General features: G+C 41.7%; 1 protein-coding gene across 3 annotated transcripts in view; it reads left to right on the top strand.

The window, feature by feature from the left end:
- LOC148506323 (EF-hand calcium-binding domain-containing protein 6-like) overlaps window positions 1-18,831 on the top strand; it is a 192,593-nt gene that overhangs the window by 165,302 nt on the left and 8,460 nt on the right. For 2 of the 3 annotated variants that reach the window (XM_088447002.1, XM_088447003.1), the window contains exon 18: window positions 11,183-11,345. In XM_088447002.1, coding sequence (XP_088303128.1) covers window positions 11,183-11,345 — 163 coding nt within the window. Of the gene's footprint in view, window positions 1-11,182; window positions 11,346-15,290; window positions 16,563-18,831 lie in introns of those variants that run through there. The other variant, XM_088447004.1, reaches the window with a different exon arrangement.

Below are 18,831 nucleotides of genomic sequence, written 5' to 3'. Positions count from 1 at the left end.
TACAGGTTATCTCATTTATTATCCACTTTGGCTCTTTCATGGAAACAAGTATATCACTACCATATACACATTAACCCATTCATATCAAAGATGAATTATCTGCACAACAAAACATAATAAAAACTTTAAATTTACCATAAATTATGACATTGAGGTGTGGAAACTTTTATCTTTTTTTATTTATTTATTTTTATTAAAAACTATATATTTTTATTATTTTTATTATTATTTTTATTTTTATTGATCCCGCTGGTTCTACATTTACAACATACCATACTATGTACCAAAAACTAATTTCCATCATACCATAATATATATCTCAAAAAATAATGGATCATTACTAAATGGTGAGTTCGTTGTTTTAATTCTGGAACCTTCACATATTATCAATATGATGGTCTTCCTATCTTATAACCAATCAAAACCTCATATCCATTAAGATATACATTTAGTTCTATTTTGTAAAAACCTACTTACATCAAAAGACAACATTTTGAGTAGTTTATAATATAATTCATTTAACTTAAGAATGGAGGGTACCCTATACCCTCTCGACTATGAGACCAGACCTATAAGTTATATATAGCCTATACCAATATGAGTGTAAAGTACCATACACACACATATGCTTAATACATATTCATCATAAATATACCACATTACAAAACTACCGCTATCATAGACATCATGACGGTAGGGGCAGACCCAGCTGTTATTAACCCAGCAATACACAATCTATATGTTGTTGAGTTCTATGGTTTCATTCAGACCCTGGGGTTCAAGAGTCCTGAGTCTGAATATCCAAAATGCTTCTCTCCGGCAGAGACGATGGAACCTATCTCCTCCTCTCTCTGTAACTCCTATTTGTTCTATGGCTTTCACTTTTATATTGGATAAAGACCCCTGTTCGCATTCCATTACATGTTTTGAAAGGTTGTGATAAATATTTTGTTTCCTAACATTCCTGCGATGCTCAAGAAAACGTGTATTCATTGGGCGTATGGTCCACCTGACATACTGGCGGCCACAGCCACATTCAATAAGATATACAACATAATCAGAATTGCAGTTAAGAAAGCTGGTAATCTGGAAGATTTCCCCTGTAACAAATAACCTATAGTTTGTACTCTTCCTGTCAGTATGTGTGCATGTAATGCACTTGTTCCTACCACACCAAAAAAACCCTATAGGTCTACTCGTTAGCCAATTGCTACCCACCCTATCTATCTTGAGGTCAAATCCTACCTTATCACATTTTAATTGGGTTACGGGCTTCCTCTTTTTATACATACTTGGTGCGAGTTTAATCTTGAGATTATCAGATTTTCTATAGACCACCTTCACTGTATCCCCCAATATGGGACCCAAAATATGATCCGCCTGTAGAATGGATGTATTCTTCTGTATGACCTTTTTAATATCTCTAGCATATGTATTATATTGAGTTACAAATGAACAGTCTTCCTTCCTTGTCCCCACTAACAATTTCTTGGATGTATGGTTCCTACCTCGTTCCAATAATTCTGATCTATCTTTCTGATCTATCTTTCATGTAAGGCTTTATCCAAGACCTGTGTGGGGTAACCTTGTTCTAGGAACGCTGAATACAACTTAGTGACCTGTTGATTATAACTTTGTAGATCCGAACAATTCCTCTTTATCCGATAGAATTGGCTTTTGAGAAAGAAGTACCATCTCCAGATAGCCTAGCCATAGGAGGTGCTAAACCCAAAAATAAAACTCATGCATATATAGAGAATAAGGAAGGGCGTAACCCACACAGTGATTTTTTAGGAATGGCCCCCCCAAAAAGCTATGGGATAAACAAAGGAGAATGGGGCAACATGAAAAGAACAAGGGAAAGAGATATAGAGGAGCTAGAGGAGGAAGAAAATACGCAAGGAAAAAATATAAGACAGATGTAAGAACCAATGGTGTGTTCAATTTGTCCTCGAGAGTTCTGAGTACCCCTGAGAAAACTATCCTAAGTAAAGGATTAAAATTTGCTCCAGCCCAGAAACCTAACCTCTTTACATTATTTGTAGATCTTAACAGATTCACTCGGAATCTTAGTAGGAAAAGATATTTTGCACAAACATCTGAAAAAGACCAAAGAAGATACATTCCCCATATTATTAGATCAGGAAGATAATGAAGCTTTAAGAATCTTGGAGGATCTAGCGAGTGGGGAAGATCATGATAGAGAACCGTATGTACCCATTTATGATATAGATACTCTGGTAAATCATAATGATAATCTTTATAAAAAAAATCCATACATAAAAATAAATCCAACTTTTATCCCTTACAATATAGGGGTCCATGTGTAGAGGGTTTTTATAAGACCACCATGGAAGACTTCTTCAAACTGTGCGAGAATGCAAATAAGTCCTCCTTAAAAGATAATTTAACTTTTGATGAAAGACGGGCACTAAAGGCACTAATGTCGGATGATAAAATCACCATAAAAATGGCCGACAAGGGTGGTGGTGTGGTCTTACTTAATACTAGTGATTATTTAAAAGAAGCACTCTCACAGTTGAAGAATACTCTCTTTTACAGGGTCTTATCCTGGAACCCCACAAGGGAGTTTCAGGGAGGACTCAGGGACCTGTTGGATAATAGTATGGAGAGGGGTGTTATATCCAGAGAAGAGTGGTCATTTTTGTTTATCACGTATCCTGTCACTCCCACATTTTATTATTTGCCCAAAATTCACAAGTCCTCACTGCACCCCCTGGGCGTCCCATAATATCAGGTGTTGGGTCAATTACTTCGAACCTATCACATTATGTTGATGTACATTTGCAGAGTCACGTAGTCACCCTCAGGTCATATATCAAAGACACAACCCAGTTTCTAAACAGGGTTAAACATGTTAGGTGGCGGGATTCTTACACGTTTATTACATGTGACGTAGAGTCACTATATTCCAATATCCCTCATAAGAAAGGACTTGAAGTAATTGAGAAGTATCTAAAGAAAGATGATGATATGGGGGAGGGGCTACGTGACTTCTTACTTGCATCTATTAAATTTATTTTAGAGCACAATTATTTTTTGTTTGATACACAATATTATTTACAAACACCAGGTTTTCCCCAAGCTACGCCAACCTCTATATGGGCTCTTTGGAGGAGGAGCTCATCTGGGGAGGTGGCTTTGGGGCAAACCTGGTCCTCTATGTGAGATATATTGATGATTTATTTTTCATTTGGGATGGTGATAGTTCTTCTAGTGACACGTTTATTTGTTCACTTAATAATAATGGGTATGGTTTAAAATTCACTAGCACCATCAGCACTTCATGTATTCAGTTTCTGGATATTTCACTCCTAGCCACTATAGACAGGATACATACAGAAACCTTTTATAAAAAGGTAGATACAAATGGTTTTTTAAATTATACCAGCAGTCATCTGAAAAGTTGGAGGGATAATATTCCCAAAAGCCAATTCTATCGGATAAAGAGGAATTGTTCAGATCTAGAAAGTTATAATCAACAGGTCACTAAGTTGTATTCAGCGTTCCTAGAACAAGGTTACCCCACACAGGTCTTGGATAAAGCCTTACATGAGACCAATAAGAAAGATAGATCAGAATTATTGGAACGAGGTAGGAACCATACATCCAAGAAATTGTTAGTGGGGACAAGGAAGGAAGACTGTTCATTTGTAACTCAATATAATACATATGCTAGAGATATTAAAAAGGTCATACAGAAGAATACATCCATTCTACAGGCGGATCATATTTTGGGTCCCATATTGGGGGATACAGTGAAGGTGGTCTATAGAAAATCTGATAATCTCAAGATTAAACTCGCACCAAGTATGTATAAAAAGAGGAAGCCCGTAACCCAATTAAAATGTGATAAGGTAGGATTTGACAGCAAGATAGATAGGGTGGGTAGCAATTGGCTAACGAGTAGACCTATAGGGTTTTTTCGGTGTGGTAGGGACAAGTGCATTACATGCACACATACTGACAGGAAGAGTACAAACTATAGGTCATTTGTTACAGGGGAAATCTTCCAGATTACCAGCTTTCTTAACTGCAATTCTGATTATGTTGTATATCTTATTGAATGTGGCTGTGGCCGCCAGTATGTCGGGTGGGCCATACGCCCAATGAATACACGTTTTCTTGAGCATCGCAGGAATGTTAGGAAACAAAATATTTATCACAACCTTTCAAAACATGTAATGGAATGCGAACAGGGGTCTTTATCCAATATAAAAGTGAAAGCCATAGAACAAATAGGAGTTACAGAGAGAGGAGGAGATAGGTTCCATCGTCTCTGCCGGAGAGAAGCATTTTGGATATTCAGACTCAGGACTCTTGAACCCCAGGGTCTGAATGAAACCATAGAACTCAACAACATATAGATTGTGTATTGCTGGGTTAATAACAGTTGGGTCTGCCCCTACCGTCATGATGTCTATGATAGCGGTAGTTTTGTAATGTGGTATATTTATGATGAATATGTATTAAGCATATGTGCGTGTATGGTACTTTACACTCATATTGGTATAGGCTATATATAACTTATAGGTCTGGTCTCATAGTCGAGAGGGTATAGGGTACCCTCCATTCTTAAGTTAAATGAATTATATTATAAACTACTCAAAATGTTGTCTTTTGATGTAAGTAGGTTTTTACAAAATAGAACTAAATGTATATCTTAATGGATATGAGGTTTTGATTGGTTATAAGATAGGAAGACCATCATATTGATAATATGTGAAGGTTCCAGAATTAAAACAACGAACTCACCATTTAGTAATGATCCATTATTTTTTGAGATATATATTATGGTATGATGGAAATTAGTTTTTGGTAAATAGTATTGTATGTTGTAAATGTAGAACCAGCGGGATCAATAAAAATAATAATAATAATAAAAATATATAGTTTTTAATAAAAATAAATAAATAAAAAAAGATAAAAGTTTCCACACCTCAATGTCATAATTTATGGTAAATTTAAAGTTTTTATTATGTTTTGTTGTGCAGATAATTCATCTTTGATATGAATGGGTTAATGTGTATATGGTAGTGATATACTTGTTTCCATGAAAGAGCCAAAGTGGATAATAAATGAGATAACCTGTATAAAATCAGATTAATTGGAGACCTCATATGAGGTATTTAAGGAGGCCACGATTGCTGTAAAACCATCCCTCTGAAGAAACCGCCGGCCTTGTGGGCGGAGAAATGCGTCAGATGATTGGCTGTCGTTGACACGCAGGTGGAACGCAGATACAGGAAGTTTGTACAGCAGCATCCGGAACTCAGTAGCACGAGGTAGCGGGGGATTATATCCGCATCACTCCCGTTCCAGGCCTGCGGAGGGGCCGCATCAGAGGAGAAGAGGTCCCTTTGTATTGGGACTCGGCGCCACCGGAGATAGCGTGAGCAGCCGCCAGACATATACCAGCGGGACATATCAGGTATCTAACGTACCACTTAGAACCACGTGGGCTTTTGAATGCCAGGATTATTACTTTGGCACATTTCTTACGATACACTAAGTACGGATTGTCCGGAGATACCCTCCCTTTAATAAAGGTAGAGGATTCAAACTAACAAGTGCATGAACTTTCTCCATAGCCAGTTGCTGGTTTTTGCAATCCCTCAGCTTACTAACCATCTGCTGCAATATACTTCCTGACACTAACCTGCTTATATTAACAAACTTCAATGCTGCTATAAATTTCAATTTTATCAGGTTCCATTAATCTAAATGGGTCATGTTATTGGGATTATTTCCAGTTGACGACCAGGAACTTAAAATTATTATTTTAGAATAAGCATATGCTATTGTTATTGTTATTAATACAATTTAGAAGAATTGGCAATTTTTATGTGTATTTATGATTGTGTATTATTGTGAATTTTTTTTGAATTGAGTCAACATTTTAAATCAGCAGCTGGTCACAGGCGCCTCTATTAATTTTTAAGTTGTATATCTTATTTTTGTGGAGTATCCAGACCCACATTGTAGGGGCAGCCTAGACTAGCCCATACTATATACACATCCCATTGTACTAATTGATAGCGCTCACTGTATATCACTTTCTTCTTTTTAACTTTTTTGCCATACGTTCATGCAGGCCAATCTGAAGCATATTTGCCTACTCTCCCGGGAGTCGCGGGAGGCTCCCGATTTTTCAGGTAACCCCCCGCACTCCCGAAAGAGTATCTCCTGCATGCCGCTTCTTAGTAAAGTGGGCAGGATGGGGAGATTTTCTGAGATGTTTGCGGGTCTGTATGTAGGTGGCGGGGCTAAATGACGTGAATTGCATCATTTAGCCCCGTCCCTCCTTGCAGGCCAGCAAATCGTGGGGTTTTCCTGTGAAGGGGCAGGGCCTAATTGTGTCTATTGTCTGGCCCCGCTCCCCAAAGAGGAGAGAAGCAGCTGCTCCCGGAAAGGTTCCCTGCAGAGTCGGTAAGTACGATCTGAAGATATCGTCAAGAATTGCCTGTTCAGAGATGTGGCAGGATGACTTCACTCAAAGATTTCTTTCAGGGTGTACTGTACACCCAATATCATTTGTCCTGCACTACAGAAAGTTCAAGGGAAATCTTTCACCAATATCGTTCATACAGCACATCCTCTAGTGTGTAAGAGCCATAACTCTGCATAAGCCCCTATAGGCTTCATTTATGGTCACATTGACACATTGATGCCTTCTATCATACCAGTGCTATGTAGAAAGAGCTGGTTACACACGGTACGATCTGCACAACCAACAATATCGCTGAACAATTTCGCTTGAACTTTTCTGTAGTACAGGGCAAACAGATATCTATGATAGATATCTTTCAGTGAAGTCATCCTGCCACATCTCTGAACATGCAAATCGTGATGAAATCGGCCAAGTTGCCCTGCATGTACGGACGACCGTAGATATCGTTATCGCCATGCGGGAACGCGCATCGTTGGTTGTTCGTCGGTCGTTCGCTTCATAAAAATGAACGATATGAAAAATTTATCGTTGAACGATATCGTTATCATTCATGTCGTTCATAAATATCGTACCATGTGTACGCACCATTAGAGGCACAATTTCTACACTTCTCTCTGGTGAATGACCGATTCCATCTCTGTTTTGCTGGAGGACATGGTCTGTTGGTGATGAAAGTGACATGGCCATGACACCAATACAGACCACTCTTTTGTGTTTCCTATTATGTTTAATATTAAGTAGAAATATTTGTATGCACTGTAATCAGGGGATTTGGTTGTTTACAACAGACATCTAGCTATGTTCAACTATGTTGTATATTACAGTTATGTTAGTGTAACAACGAAATATTCCAACCCATATATGTCTCTTTCAAGTTGCTTAAAGCAGCAAACCCAAGAAAAATAAGATTTTTTTTTACATAAATCACTGTGGCAGTATATAAGAAGCAGCTCGGTGATTATCTCTTTTTTATTATTACTTGATTTGTTTTTACAGTCTGCTAATCATGAATGATAATTCTGCAGATTCCACAGTTTTTATGTGAATACCATGGCAACCACAGTCACAGGGTACATTATCTAGTGAACAAAGGGCCTGTTTCAGACCCGGTCGCAAGCGCTGAGCGCTCGCAATAGGGTCGATGGTGGCCCACAGCGCATGCGCACGACGGAGCCGGCTCCGTCATGCGCATGTGCGAGACCCGGCTAGCGACGGGCAATCCATCACTCAGGGTCTCACACCAAAGGGGGCAAGCTGTTGATGTTGAGTGACAGCTCGCCTCCTTTGGTGGCTGCCCAAACAGAGGCGTTCCCATGCGAAGGCCTGCCTTTTGGGGGCGGCCCCACTGACATCACGAGTGATGTCAGTAGAGAGATTCCGGCTCTGTTAGGGCCGAAATCTCTCTGGGGCTTGCGGACACGAGACCCTAACACAAGGGTCTTGTCGCAAGCCCGATGGTCTTGACCATCGCGACCATCATCATGGCCGCTCGCAATAGCTGTGGGTGGTCACCTACAGCTGTGCGAGTGGCCAAGAGGCCGATCCAAAAAAAAAAAACCCAGCCCTGATTCAGAGCGAGCTGCTCTGAATCAGGCCCAAAGAGTATTTGGAACATTCTACACCCTCTGCCTTCACATGACATGCTGAGAGCCTGTTTCTGTGTAACAGGCTGTGGGCCTGAATCAGACATGGATGCAAATGCCATCGCTACTGTGATCCTGTATGCAGCAGATATATGCAAATATTGCAGCTGCTGTAATTTATTTGAGAAGCCCACAGGCGGCATCGCAGATGCACCGCTTGTGTACAAAGATGCAACCATGGGACGCTTATCGGTCGATCATTAGACTTCTGAGTAACCATATGGTCACGCAGAATGACAGATGGAACTAAGGGCCAGATTCAGACCCGCTCGCTGGTGGTCCAGTGCGCACGCAGCTATGCAAGCGGCCAGGAGGCCGCTCCTAAAAAAAACAGCGCCCGCCCTGATTCAGAGCGAGCGCTCGCTTTTTGCGAGCACCTCTGAATCAGGCCTTAAGACCCTGCAGCCTTAACAACGGCGTGCGGTATTGCAGGCACTGGCTGTGACACCCTCCCAAAATAGTTGCAACATATCTGCGTTTCAGACGACACCTCCCACCCCCAGCCGTCGCAAGTCCATTGCAGCACATTACATGCTTAGTAGAAAAGCCAATGGACATTTACAAAAACATCGGCATTGCATGCATTTCTGAATCAGGCCCTGTGTCTGTTTTTGGCAGCCAGACATCGGGCCTGATTCTGAATCGCACATAGGGCCTGATTCAGCAAGGATCGCTGATGCGATTGCGGATGCGATCGCGCACGTAGTTCTGCGGCGAAAGTATGCTAATAATTGCAATAGCAAAGCACTGGCACAGGCAGCATGCAGACGCCCACTTCCCCTCTCACACATCCGTAATACCTGGCAATCCAGCCAAAACATCGGTAACATCGAAGTACATCGGAGCCACTCGCACATTTAAGGCACGTCTGACCCTATAACTAAATTGCTAACTTTCCTGCACGCACCACCCACAAACGGCAGTTCCTGTCACTCACTCTGCGAAGGGTCTGTATACTCACTGCGATCGCAGTACCGATCACAGTGAGGCATTGGCGCATGCGCACCGGATGCATACACATGCACAGTACACAACAATAGACCGTCTGCATATGCTTTAGCAGTTGCGACCCTTGCTGAATCAGGCCCATTATACGATGTTCACATAGTTAAGCAATCGTCTGCAGCTGCACATGCACAAAGTGAGTGGCAGGTAGCCAGCGTTTGGGGGTGGTAACGGGGGGTGGTTAGAAAAACGCAGACGTGTCTGACCGTTTAAACACTGTTTCATGGGCATGCATAAATTAGCCATTGCAATCTCCTTCACAGCATGAGAGCCCATGTTCCCTTCTATGTTACTATATAGGAAGAGTAACATGGAAGAGAAAAAATATATTCCATGGTTGAAATATACCTCAACTGACTGATAAGGGCCTCACAGGTGGAGACAGAAGGGATTTCCATGTTTTTTTATATTAACAACTCATGGTGCATACACACGGTCAGATTTGTTGTCAGATATGAACGATAACGATTATAAAAATCGGTCAATCGTTCATATCTGAAAGAAAATCTGACATGTGGGCCTGCAACGATGAACGATACGCATTTCCGCATGTCAGATATCGATTTCTGACATCGTCTGTGTTTGCAGTCAGATTTTGATGATTTCATTCATTTTAATACTGTCTGTAATCGTTCAATCAGTCAAATCGTTGGTAAAATCGTTCAATCGTTCAGATGTGACCGTGTGTATGCACCATCAGAGGCATTACAGACATGCACTGTTAGTTTGTTAGTAGGTTTAGACACTGAACCTTACATTCAATGTCTAAACCTACTAACAATGTATTGAAGGCCCATGTAGCAAAAGTACCCGCGGATCATTAGAATCTGTACAGGAGCTAAGTTGTATGAAATTCAAGGTAGTGGCCCAAATCTGTTGAATCACTGGGCACTCCCACCATCTGTGGAAAAATGTGTCAATCATACCGCAATTACGCCAACATTAGTCAGAGGATTGCGGATACAGACAGTCAGGGGTCATATACCATTGAGTGTCAACTTTAAAAGAATTTATTCTAATGTCAAAATGAATGGAGGTCTTAGCAGTGTTGCTTTTGATGCAAGAATATCCCTAGTCGTCCAAGACCATCCTGAGGTCTTGTTCCTGTGCAAACCTGTATTTGACTATTGTATCTTTAAATGTAATCCCTGCACGGGAGATTACAGGTAGAATGTCAGAAGAAAGGCATAAGGAAACAAAAACTGATATAGAGAGGCATCACACCTTGGTGCCCCTTATTCTGCACTGTTAGGGGGAGATGTATCAAACATCAGAGAGAGATAAAGTGGAGATAGATAACGTGCCAACCAACTGCCACATTACAGGCTGTGTTTGAAAAATGACAATTAGTAGCTGATTGGTTGGTACTTTATCTCTCTCCAAGCTTTGATAAATCTGCCCCTTAGTGTCCCTGATGAGTAGGCTGCCTGCAGCAGAGCTTCTGTCTGTGCCTATGCTTGTCACATAACTGCGATGCTTTCTGCCAATGTGCACAGTGACTTTGAAAGATAACTGTGTTAGCAGCATGAGGCTCCATGATAATGTGGCAAGAGGAGGGGCTGTAATGGGCCCAAGAGATGCAGAAAAAGGCATCCCAAGGGTAGGACCCCTGAAGGTCAGGTAAGGGTGAGTAAGCAGGAATTTACAATTGAAAAATAAAAGGTTAATGGTGGAATTAGTACATTATTAATTATGATTATCCTTTATTTTTATGGCCGCCACAAGGGTTCTACAGCGCCGTACAAATGAACAAAACAAGAAAACAGTGACGTACAGTACAAACTGCAGAACAAGGACATGGTTTATAAACATAGCTGCATCCGAGATCATAACACTCAAATAAGTAGCAGCAACCAAAGGTTAGGTGTCGTTGTAGGGAGTATAGGATAGCGTATGTAAGGGAAAGGAGAAGCACATGAGGAAAGAGGGTCCTGCTCGTCAGGGCTTACATTCTAAAGGTCAGAGGCAGACAGATATGAGTGACACAGATGGGGTAGACAGTGAGGATGGAGTACAACCTTCATTTGTATAAACTACTTTTATGGCTTTCTTTTATTTTAAGGGTATCCTACTTTGAGTTTCTGCAACCATTTGTGCCCCGTCGGAAAGCTTTGAAGACTAAAACCAACATGGAGGCGGTAATGCGAAGCTCACAGGAAGAAGATGATCCCTCTGCTAATCATGCTGATGGCCTTGAGACTCTGACATCAAGAATGCGCAAGAAGGTAAATTCCTGTACAATGTCCTAAATATGTACGGGATTACAGATAACTAAGAGATATCCATTTGTCCCCTGATTTCAGGCTAAACTATGGTAAGTTAACTGAACATTTTTGGCAGTATTAGATTTTGAGGAATAGCAGAACAAAGGTTTGGTACCTTCACATTACAGTAAGGGCCCTTAATGTAAGATATAATTTTTCGGCAGATTTTATTGCTGGGCAGATCCCAGTACCGATTCAGGGTGTTAAGTGACGACTGAAGCAGTTACAACAGTCACATGCTATACAGTATATGCTGTAGTTTGGTGTTGCTAGTTGTATTCTGCACAATGTGGAAGTTGTCTAGGTCTTGTGCTAGTTGAACCTGACATGAAAGACTCAGTGGGGATAGCAGCTAATTGAGATGAGCTTTTAGGGTAATATGTGCAGTCATGTGGAAAATAAAATATACCATCTTTCAAATCTGTGTTTAAACTTTTACCTATAATTCCATAACTAACAATCATCAAACCATCATTAAGTTCTAAAATGTGATAAATCTATTCACCTGACCAATAACACATAACAGATTTTACTTTGTCATTACTTACTGAACTAAAAATGCACCAGCATGCAGAAGTAATGTGTCTAATGTAAGTAACTTGCAGAACTGTAAATATTAATAATAACTGGGAATAACTTTAATTTATATGAATTTATTAGTAAATTTGAAGAATTATGATCCACTCTTACTTACAACACTGAAATGGCGTATCTATAATGGGTGCAGGGTAGGCCCACACCGCACACCCTGCACACGTATATAGTTATATTTACCCCTCCGCAGTCTCCGGTGTCTTGCGTCTGCCGGCGACCTGGAGCTGCAGCACAAATCACAGGTAAAATGGTGCAGTGGCCAATGTGCACTAGAGATATCCAGTGGCTCAACTACTGTATGTGAGGGGGGATGTGCGGACCGAGGGGGGGGGGACCTAGGGGGAGCCTGTGAAAATTTTGCTATGGGGCCCCCCTAGGTCTAGTTACGCCCCTGCACCAAGCCATTGTCTACTGTGCTACCAGAGAGGAGGGGCCCACACCGAGGCTGCACACGGGGCCCTCACCTGCATCACTGCCTCTGCTTACTGATGTATGAGAGCATATGTCTGTACATAGCTGTCCTAAACTAGGTACACACCTGAAAGATACAGTAAGAGGAACCATCCACAATTTATTCATTTGATAGGTGAAACAATCCAGAGAACAGCCAATTTCCTGTATACACACTACACAAGTATTGTTACTAGATGAATGATACATTTCTGGAGGTGATGTTTTTCATGTGGCTTGTCAGAGGATGTCTGGACACGCTGCATTTCCTGCATGACATCGGCTTGTTGGGTCAGACGAATGTTGTGCAGGAGTCCTGATGTTGAAAGTTGATCTGACTGGTTTGTGAATGACCGTCAGCTCCAGGTACTGTACATATTGTGCAATAATCAGAACGACCAGCGGATAAGCTCTATTATTGCGCAGTAAATACCTAGCATTGAGGTTCCCCCACAGCAGCTCAATGGGATTGAGGATTGAGGTCTGCACTTCCACTTGGCCATTTCAAAATCTTGATTCAATTCTTTTTTAGTTGTAGATTTGCTGTTGTGCTTAGGATGGGAGGGTGTGTGTCACATTTTCCTTGACTGTGAAGAGTCTGGGTCCTGTGGCCTTAAAAAAACCAAATATCTCTTCCACCACCGTTGTGCTAGGGATGTCTGTTGGCTTCCCTTCCATTAAAGCCAGTCTTTTTCAGATAGTAGACTCATGTACTCTAACACAGTCCATGACTGTAGGGTTAGGGTGTGGGAGGGTTAGGGTTAGGCACTAGAGGGAAGGTTAGGGATTAGGGTTAGGCATTAGGGAATACTTACCAGAATGCTGTGGGATCGGAGGTCTGACCCGGAAGTGACAGTCAGTCACATGACCACCATAACCTGGAAGCTGTTCTGGAGCCGCTGCAGCGATCAGGAGCAGATAAGTCACCGCTGAGCCACCTGGAATGATATGTTGACTTTCTAACATGTCAACATTTCATCAGTGTCTATAGGGTGAATGTCAACATTATGATCATGTCCACACCTGTATTTTGCTATGCTTTCTATTTCAATGATAACTTGTGTTAGGGCTTAATAGGTTCTTATTTGAAAGACTCTCTCGAGTGAATAAGCATATATTTAATTTTATGCCTATAGCTGGCATTCATTTGTGGGAATTTAAGTATCTTAGATCCCTAAGTGACATTTCATAGAAGACCACTTTTGACTATGAGAGCACCAGGCAAAGGTATTCTATTTTGTCTGTCTACAGTTTAGATATTCTCCTGCTAGGTGAATGGATCTGTTGGCATTTGCTAGTTTTGCTACATATGTGGATGGCTAAATTGTCAAAGATCCAGTTGTCCTGTGCATGAGAAGAAAGAATATGCACCTTTTATGTCCATCTCAGAGCCAGGCTCTATGTTTTCTGGCGCACATGGTGAAATGGGTAACAGGATTTTCTTCCTTGCTTGGTCAATTTCTTCTCCAATCTGATGATATTTTGATCAGGCCAGACTTTTGGAAACATACACAAGATGTTTTTCATGAAAATCAGGGCCTAATTCAAACCCGCTCGCAAGCGGGTCGATGGTGCCCTAATGCGCATGCGCACGACGGAGGGAACTCCGTCGTGCGCATGCGCGAGACCCGCATAGCGACAGTCAAGCTGTCACTATGGGTCTCGCACCAAAGGGGGCGTGCTGTCGATGGTGACTGACAGCACGCCCCCTTTGGTGGGCGTGCCGGGGGCGTTGCTGCCCAGACGGAGGCGTTCCCATGGGAACGCCTACCGTCTGGGTCCGGCCCCACTGACATCACTAGTGATGTCAGTGGGAGTGCTTTTGGCTCTGATAGAGCCAAAAGCACTCCTGGGCTTGCGGCAGCGAGACCCTACCGCAAGACCATCGCGACCATCTTTTTGGCCGCTCGCTATAGCTGTGGGTGGTCACCCACAGCTATGCGAGTGGCCAGGAGGCCGCTCCATTTTTAGGTAGGAGGGCCCTGATTCAGAGCGAGCGCTCTGGTCAGAGCGTCCGGCTCTGAATCAGACCCTCAGTTCGGTAGTTTTTGCGCCGACTTGAAAGAAACAGACACAACGTTCTTATATTACTTTACATTATATTTTTGTAGGATAAGATAATCTAACGCTAATGGTTTAGTGGTTTAGCATTTTCTGATTTCGTATTTTAGATGAAAAAAATAAATTGATTCCAGAAGTTCACAAACGCGGTCCTCAAGGCTCCCCAACAGGTCAGGTTTTAGAGATAGCCATGGTTGAACACTTAATTAGCACCTCAGTCAATTTGATTTATCCACATGTGCTCAACCATGGCTATCTCAAAAACCTGAACTGTTGGGGAGCCTTGAGGACTGCGTTTGTGAACTTCTGGATTAAGGCAAATGGTCCAGACATTGTCAGTAGGCAGGTCTCTATGTGCATTCCTTTCACATCATACATAATTTACATCATAACTACCATGGTTTGGTGACTGTGTGTCTGATTCAGAGGTGGACGCAGTGACTATTTTGGTTACAAGCGGCCAATGTTGTCTGTGTGTTCGCCTGAGCCACGCTGAGCATGTGTCCCTATGGTTACTACCGATGGACGCAGAACAAATTTGGACAGAGAGAGAGATAGACAATTTCAGTGGGCTCAGTGGGCTTTCCTGGGTGGTAAAACGCCAGTAGATGGGGAGGGGTGCATGACCATGCTCACTAGAGCATACGGCTGAAGTGCTCACACTGTTATGTTAGGAGGTGAGTGGACTGCAAACCACAATCACACAAGTGCCTGATGGACTTGTAGATGCATCTAAGTAAAATAACATTTGCTGTATCTGCAATTGTCTGTCATAATAAACTATCCTTAATTACCTTACAGGTAAAATATTCAGGGCCTGATTCTAAACCAGACACATCTGGCGATTTTCTGCAGACTACGCATGCATCAGAAACAGCAAACACGGTCTGTGCTTACGTTGCTTGAAGCATCCGGGGTGGCAAGGAGTCAGATCACAAGCAGGATTAGCCTTCTGTGATATTGGTGTTTCTGGGCATTCACTGGGCATTTGCCATGTAGATACATGTAACAAATCCGTCTCAATCGAGTGCCATAGGCATGTCATGGGCGTGTAACCCAACTCCCAGGATTTTTTCAGACAGAGATACGACATCTGCTTAAGATGGATCTGTTGCACTCTGCATGGGTTGGGTGCAAGTGCTGATACTAATGATGACAACTGCAGCCATAAAAACAGTGGGCGGTGTGAGCATACACAGGAAGTTGCACAGATCCGCGCATAGATGGATTGATACTTGCATTAGAGGTGGTAAATATTGTTGCTGCATACTGCTGTCTTTGCAGCCGCTTCGTGTCCGACTCAGTTCAGGTCCTTAATCCATGTTCGTGACTGTGATGAATATATATCATTCCTTTTCTTTGTATATTTCATTAGATTTTACATTTCCGGAAGATTTCAGTAAATTGTACATATTGAAAATGCAGTATATAATGAAAATATAGATCTGGTTCATACCTGTGTTTGTTTTGTTCTAATCACAGATTATATTGATGCATTATATATAACAGCTGCTTAATTTGGGTAGATTTGACTAATACTTGAAAGCTCACCCCTCCACTTCTTCTCAGCCCAGACAATTCTCATGTAGTTCTTTGACTAAACAGCGCTTTGTATGTGTGCGTAATAATAATCCAGGGCACTTAACATGGACATCCAATACATCAGTAAAACTAAAGACCAGTACCTGCTGCAGAGTGAAGACTGGCTTCCCTCAATGCAGACAGATTAGCTGAGGTTTTGTATTTAGAAAAAAAAGAGCACAGAGGACAGATATGAGGTCCTGACAATTTGCATTGGACACCCGCCCTTATTATGTGCATGACTGGCCATGCATGAAGTGACAAATAGTGGTACTGCATCCTGCATGTATCTGCCTTCACTCTCCTTAGAGGTTTGGGAATACGGAGCTCTCCCTGCTTAACCGCTTCACTCTAATAAAGACCTAAATTGTGGGCACAGGGCTGCTTGTTAAGGAAATGGCATATGTTTGCTAATGGAATAAATGAAGTACTGTATACATCTTTCTATCCTGTATATAAATGTTAAACCCATACAGTGGGGTAGAGGTATATTTAATGACATTTTTCACGGTAATATTTTCGTGGCAATAATAAAGGACTTTTATACCAAAATGTATCAAATTGAATTAAAATTTGAAAAATGTATTTTCAGCGATAAGTAAAAAAGTTGAAAAATGACCTCAGCATAAGAGCACGAAAAACATCTATAGATAACGAGGGTGATAGAAATGTAATAAACAGAAATATTTATTAACCTATTTCAAAGCTATTATTGTAAAATAAGTTATCATGTTGAAATGGGTAACTATTGGTCAGGGGTAGGCAACCTGTGGCCCTCCATGCGCTGTAGAATTACACATCCAGCCCTGTCACAGTTTTAGCATTACCTAACAGCAAAACTGGCAGAGCATGCTGGGATGTGTAGTCCCACAGCAGCTGGGGTGCCAGAGGTTGCCTAACCCTGTGGTGGGTAGTGAAGTAACTAGTGAGGACAGTTACCTTTAGCTAAAATGAGAGTACAGATGCGCCCAGTTACAACATGTGCGCGCATTGCGCCATGCAATTCCCTGCGCCCCCATATGCTATGGTGCGCACTTCGATCGCACCATTAATTTATATGGAGGTGCGGTCACGAACGCAGTGCGCGTACCCGATCGGGGGCATGTGTCTCGCGCTATGCGAGGAGCGATTTGCCGCGCCTTCAGCAACACTATAGCTGGACATATCTGTAGATGGGTATCTAGGTATCAGATGTTTTGACAAGTATTGAAAATCTATTTAATCTTCTGTTGCATAAAAGATATGCTCCCTGTGTTGGGAGAGGAGGAGCAGCACAGAGATTCAGGGGAGACGAAAACTACATTTGAAAATTAAAAAATCGATTTCTGTGCTTTATATTTAAGGTCAGTAATCCTATTAGTCATGTACATTTTTCTTGCAAAATAAAACTGGCTTTTAACACGATTTTTGATGACAGACAATAACATTGCTAATTTAACAATTGCATATGATTTCAGTCAGTTTGACTTCAAACTATGAAAATGTCTTGGGGTGATATTATTGCATTAAAAAAAAAACTGCTTTACCATCTACTAGATACATTTTATTAATTTTCTAATTATCCTATTCGGGTGCTGTTCCATATAGCTATGTACAGTACCAGGGCTCCACAAGTCCTTCTCATGGCCCTGACTGTGTGGCGCTAAGCTGGATTTGTGTGAGGAAGGGGAGTGGGGGGGAGCAATCACAAACTGAAAGCAAGAAATTGTCGCATTGATTGGTCTTCTCACCTTCCTGCTCAGTCTACCTTAGCCACCAATTTACAGTGGCAGATGAAATGTATTTGTCAGTACTGTATTATACCCCTTTTACACCAGAGCTAAAACCCGGGTTATTGCAGGGTTAATTCGGGTTGCTCCTAGGTGTAAAAGGGGCTAGGGTTGGATTCCCGGGTCGAGTGACCCGGCAATCAAACCCAGATAACTTGCAGGGAACAACCCGTGAAACCCTGCAGTGTAAACGGAAACCCCAAGTCGTTCGACCCGGATCCCGTCTTTCAGCATTTGGACTTCCGTTTTCTCGGCACTTGGAGATGATGTCATCTCCAAGTTCCAGGAGAAGTGTTCCACTGCACCCGTGTGCAGTGTGAACGGCGCCGATCCAGGAATAATCCGGATCGGCGCTGCAGTAGGGTCTAACCCGTTTTGTAACTGTGTTCCAAATCTTGGGCCAGACCCAGGATTTAGGTGTACAAACAGTATCACACATAACCAGAAGAGCTCCAGGAAAATGGCAGCATAAAAGATAAAGATAGATAATAGATAAAGATAATAAAATATATCAGGTAGGTGGTAGGGCAGATTTTCATTTATTTCCCCCACAGAAGGAAGCTAGTGAGGTGAAATGAATGAGGGTAGATAAGAAGAGAAATGGACAAATAGGAAAGTTAAAGAGATGATTAACGTCCATAAGGGGCTGAAACTAATTAATGAAAGTAATTACCAGCGTTCCAATCCCTGAGATATTATTGTGCCGACAATTTTCTACTGCCAGCGAACTATTTTTACTGACTCATTATTTATAAAGCAGAATGTGGAGGTTAGGGGCTAAATATACAAGATGCATAATCTCATTTATACCAAAAGTATTGGTGCAGTGCATGTTATGTGTAGCTGAGCAATATTAGATTTTATTTATGAGCAAATGGCTCATTATTTACCTACCGTCAGTAAATTCCATGACGGCTGGTAGCCATGAGATGCTTATAAAGTACTGGATGCAAATCTTTTTGTAGCTTGACTTTGCTTCTCTTGACAATGAG

The sequence above is a fragment of the Taudactylus pleione genome, unplaced genomic scaffold, assembly GCF_031769625.1.
Source record: "Taudactylus pleione unplaced genomic scaffold, aTauple2 ptg000408l, whole genome shotgun sequence".
NCBI lineage: Eukaryota > Metazoa > Chordata > Amphibia > Anura > Myobatrachidae > Taudactylus > Taudactylus pleione.
Note: the sequence above shows the minus strand (reverse complement) of the source record. Positions and strands in the feature narration are given on the sequence as shown.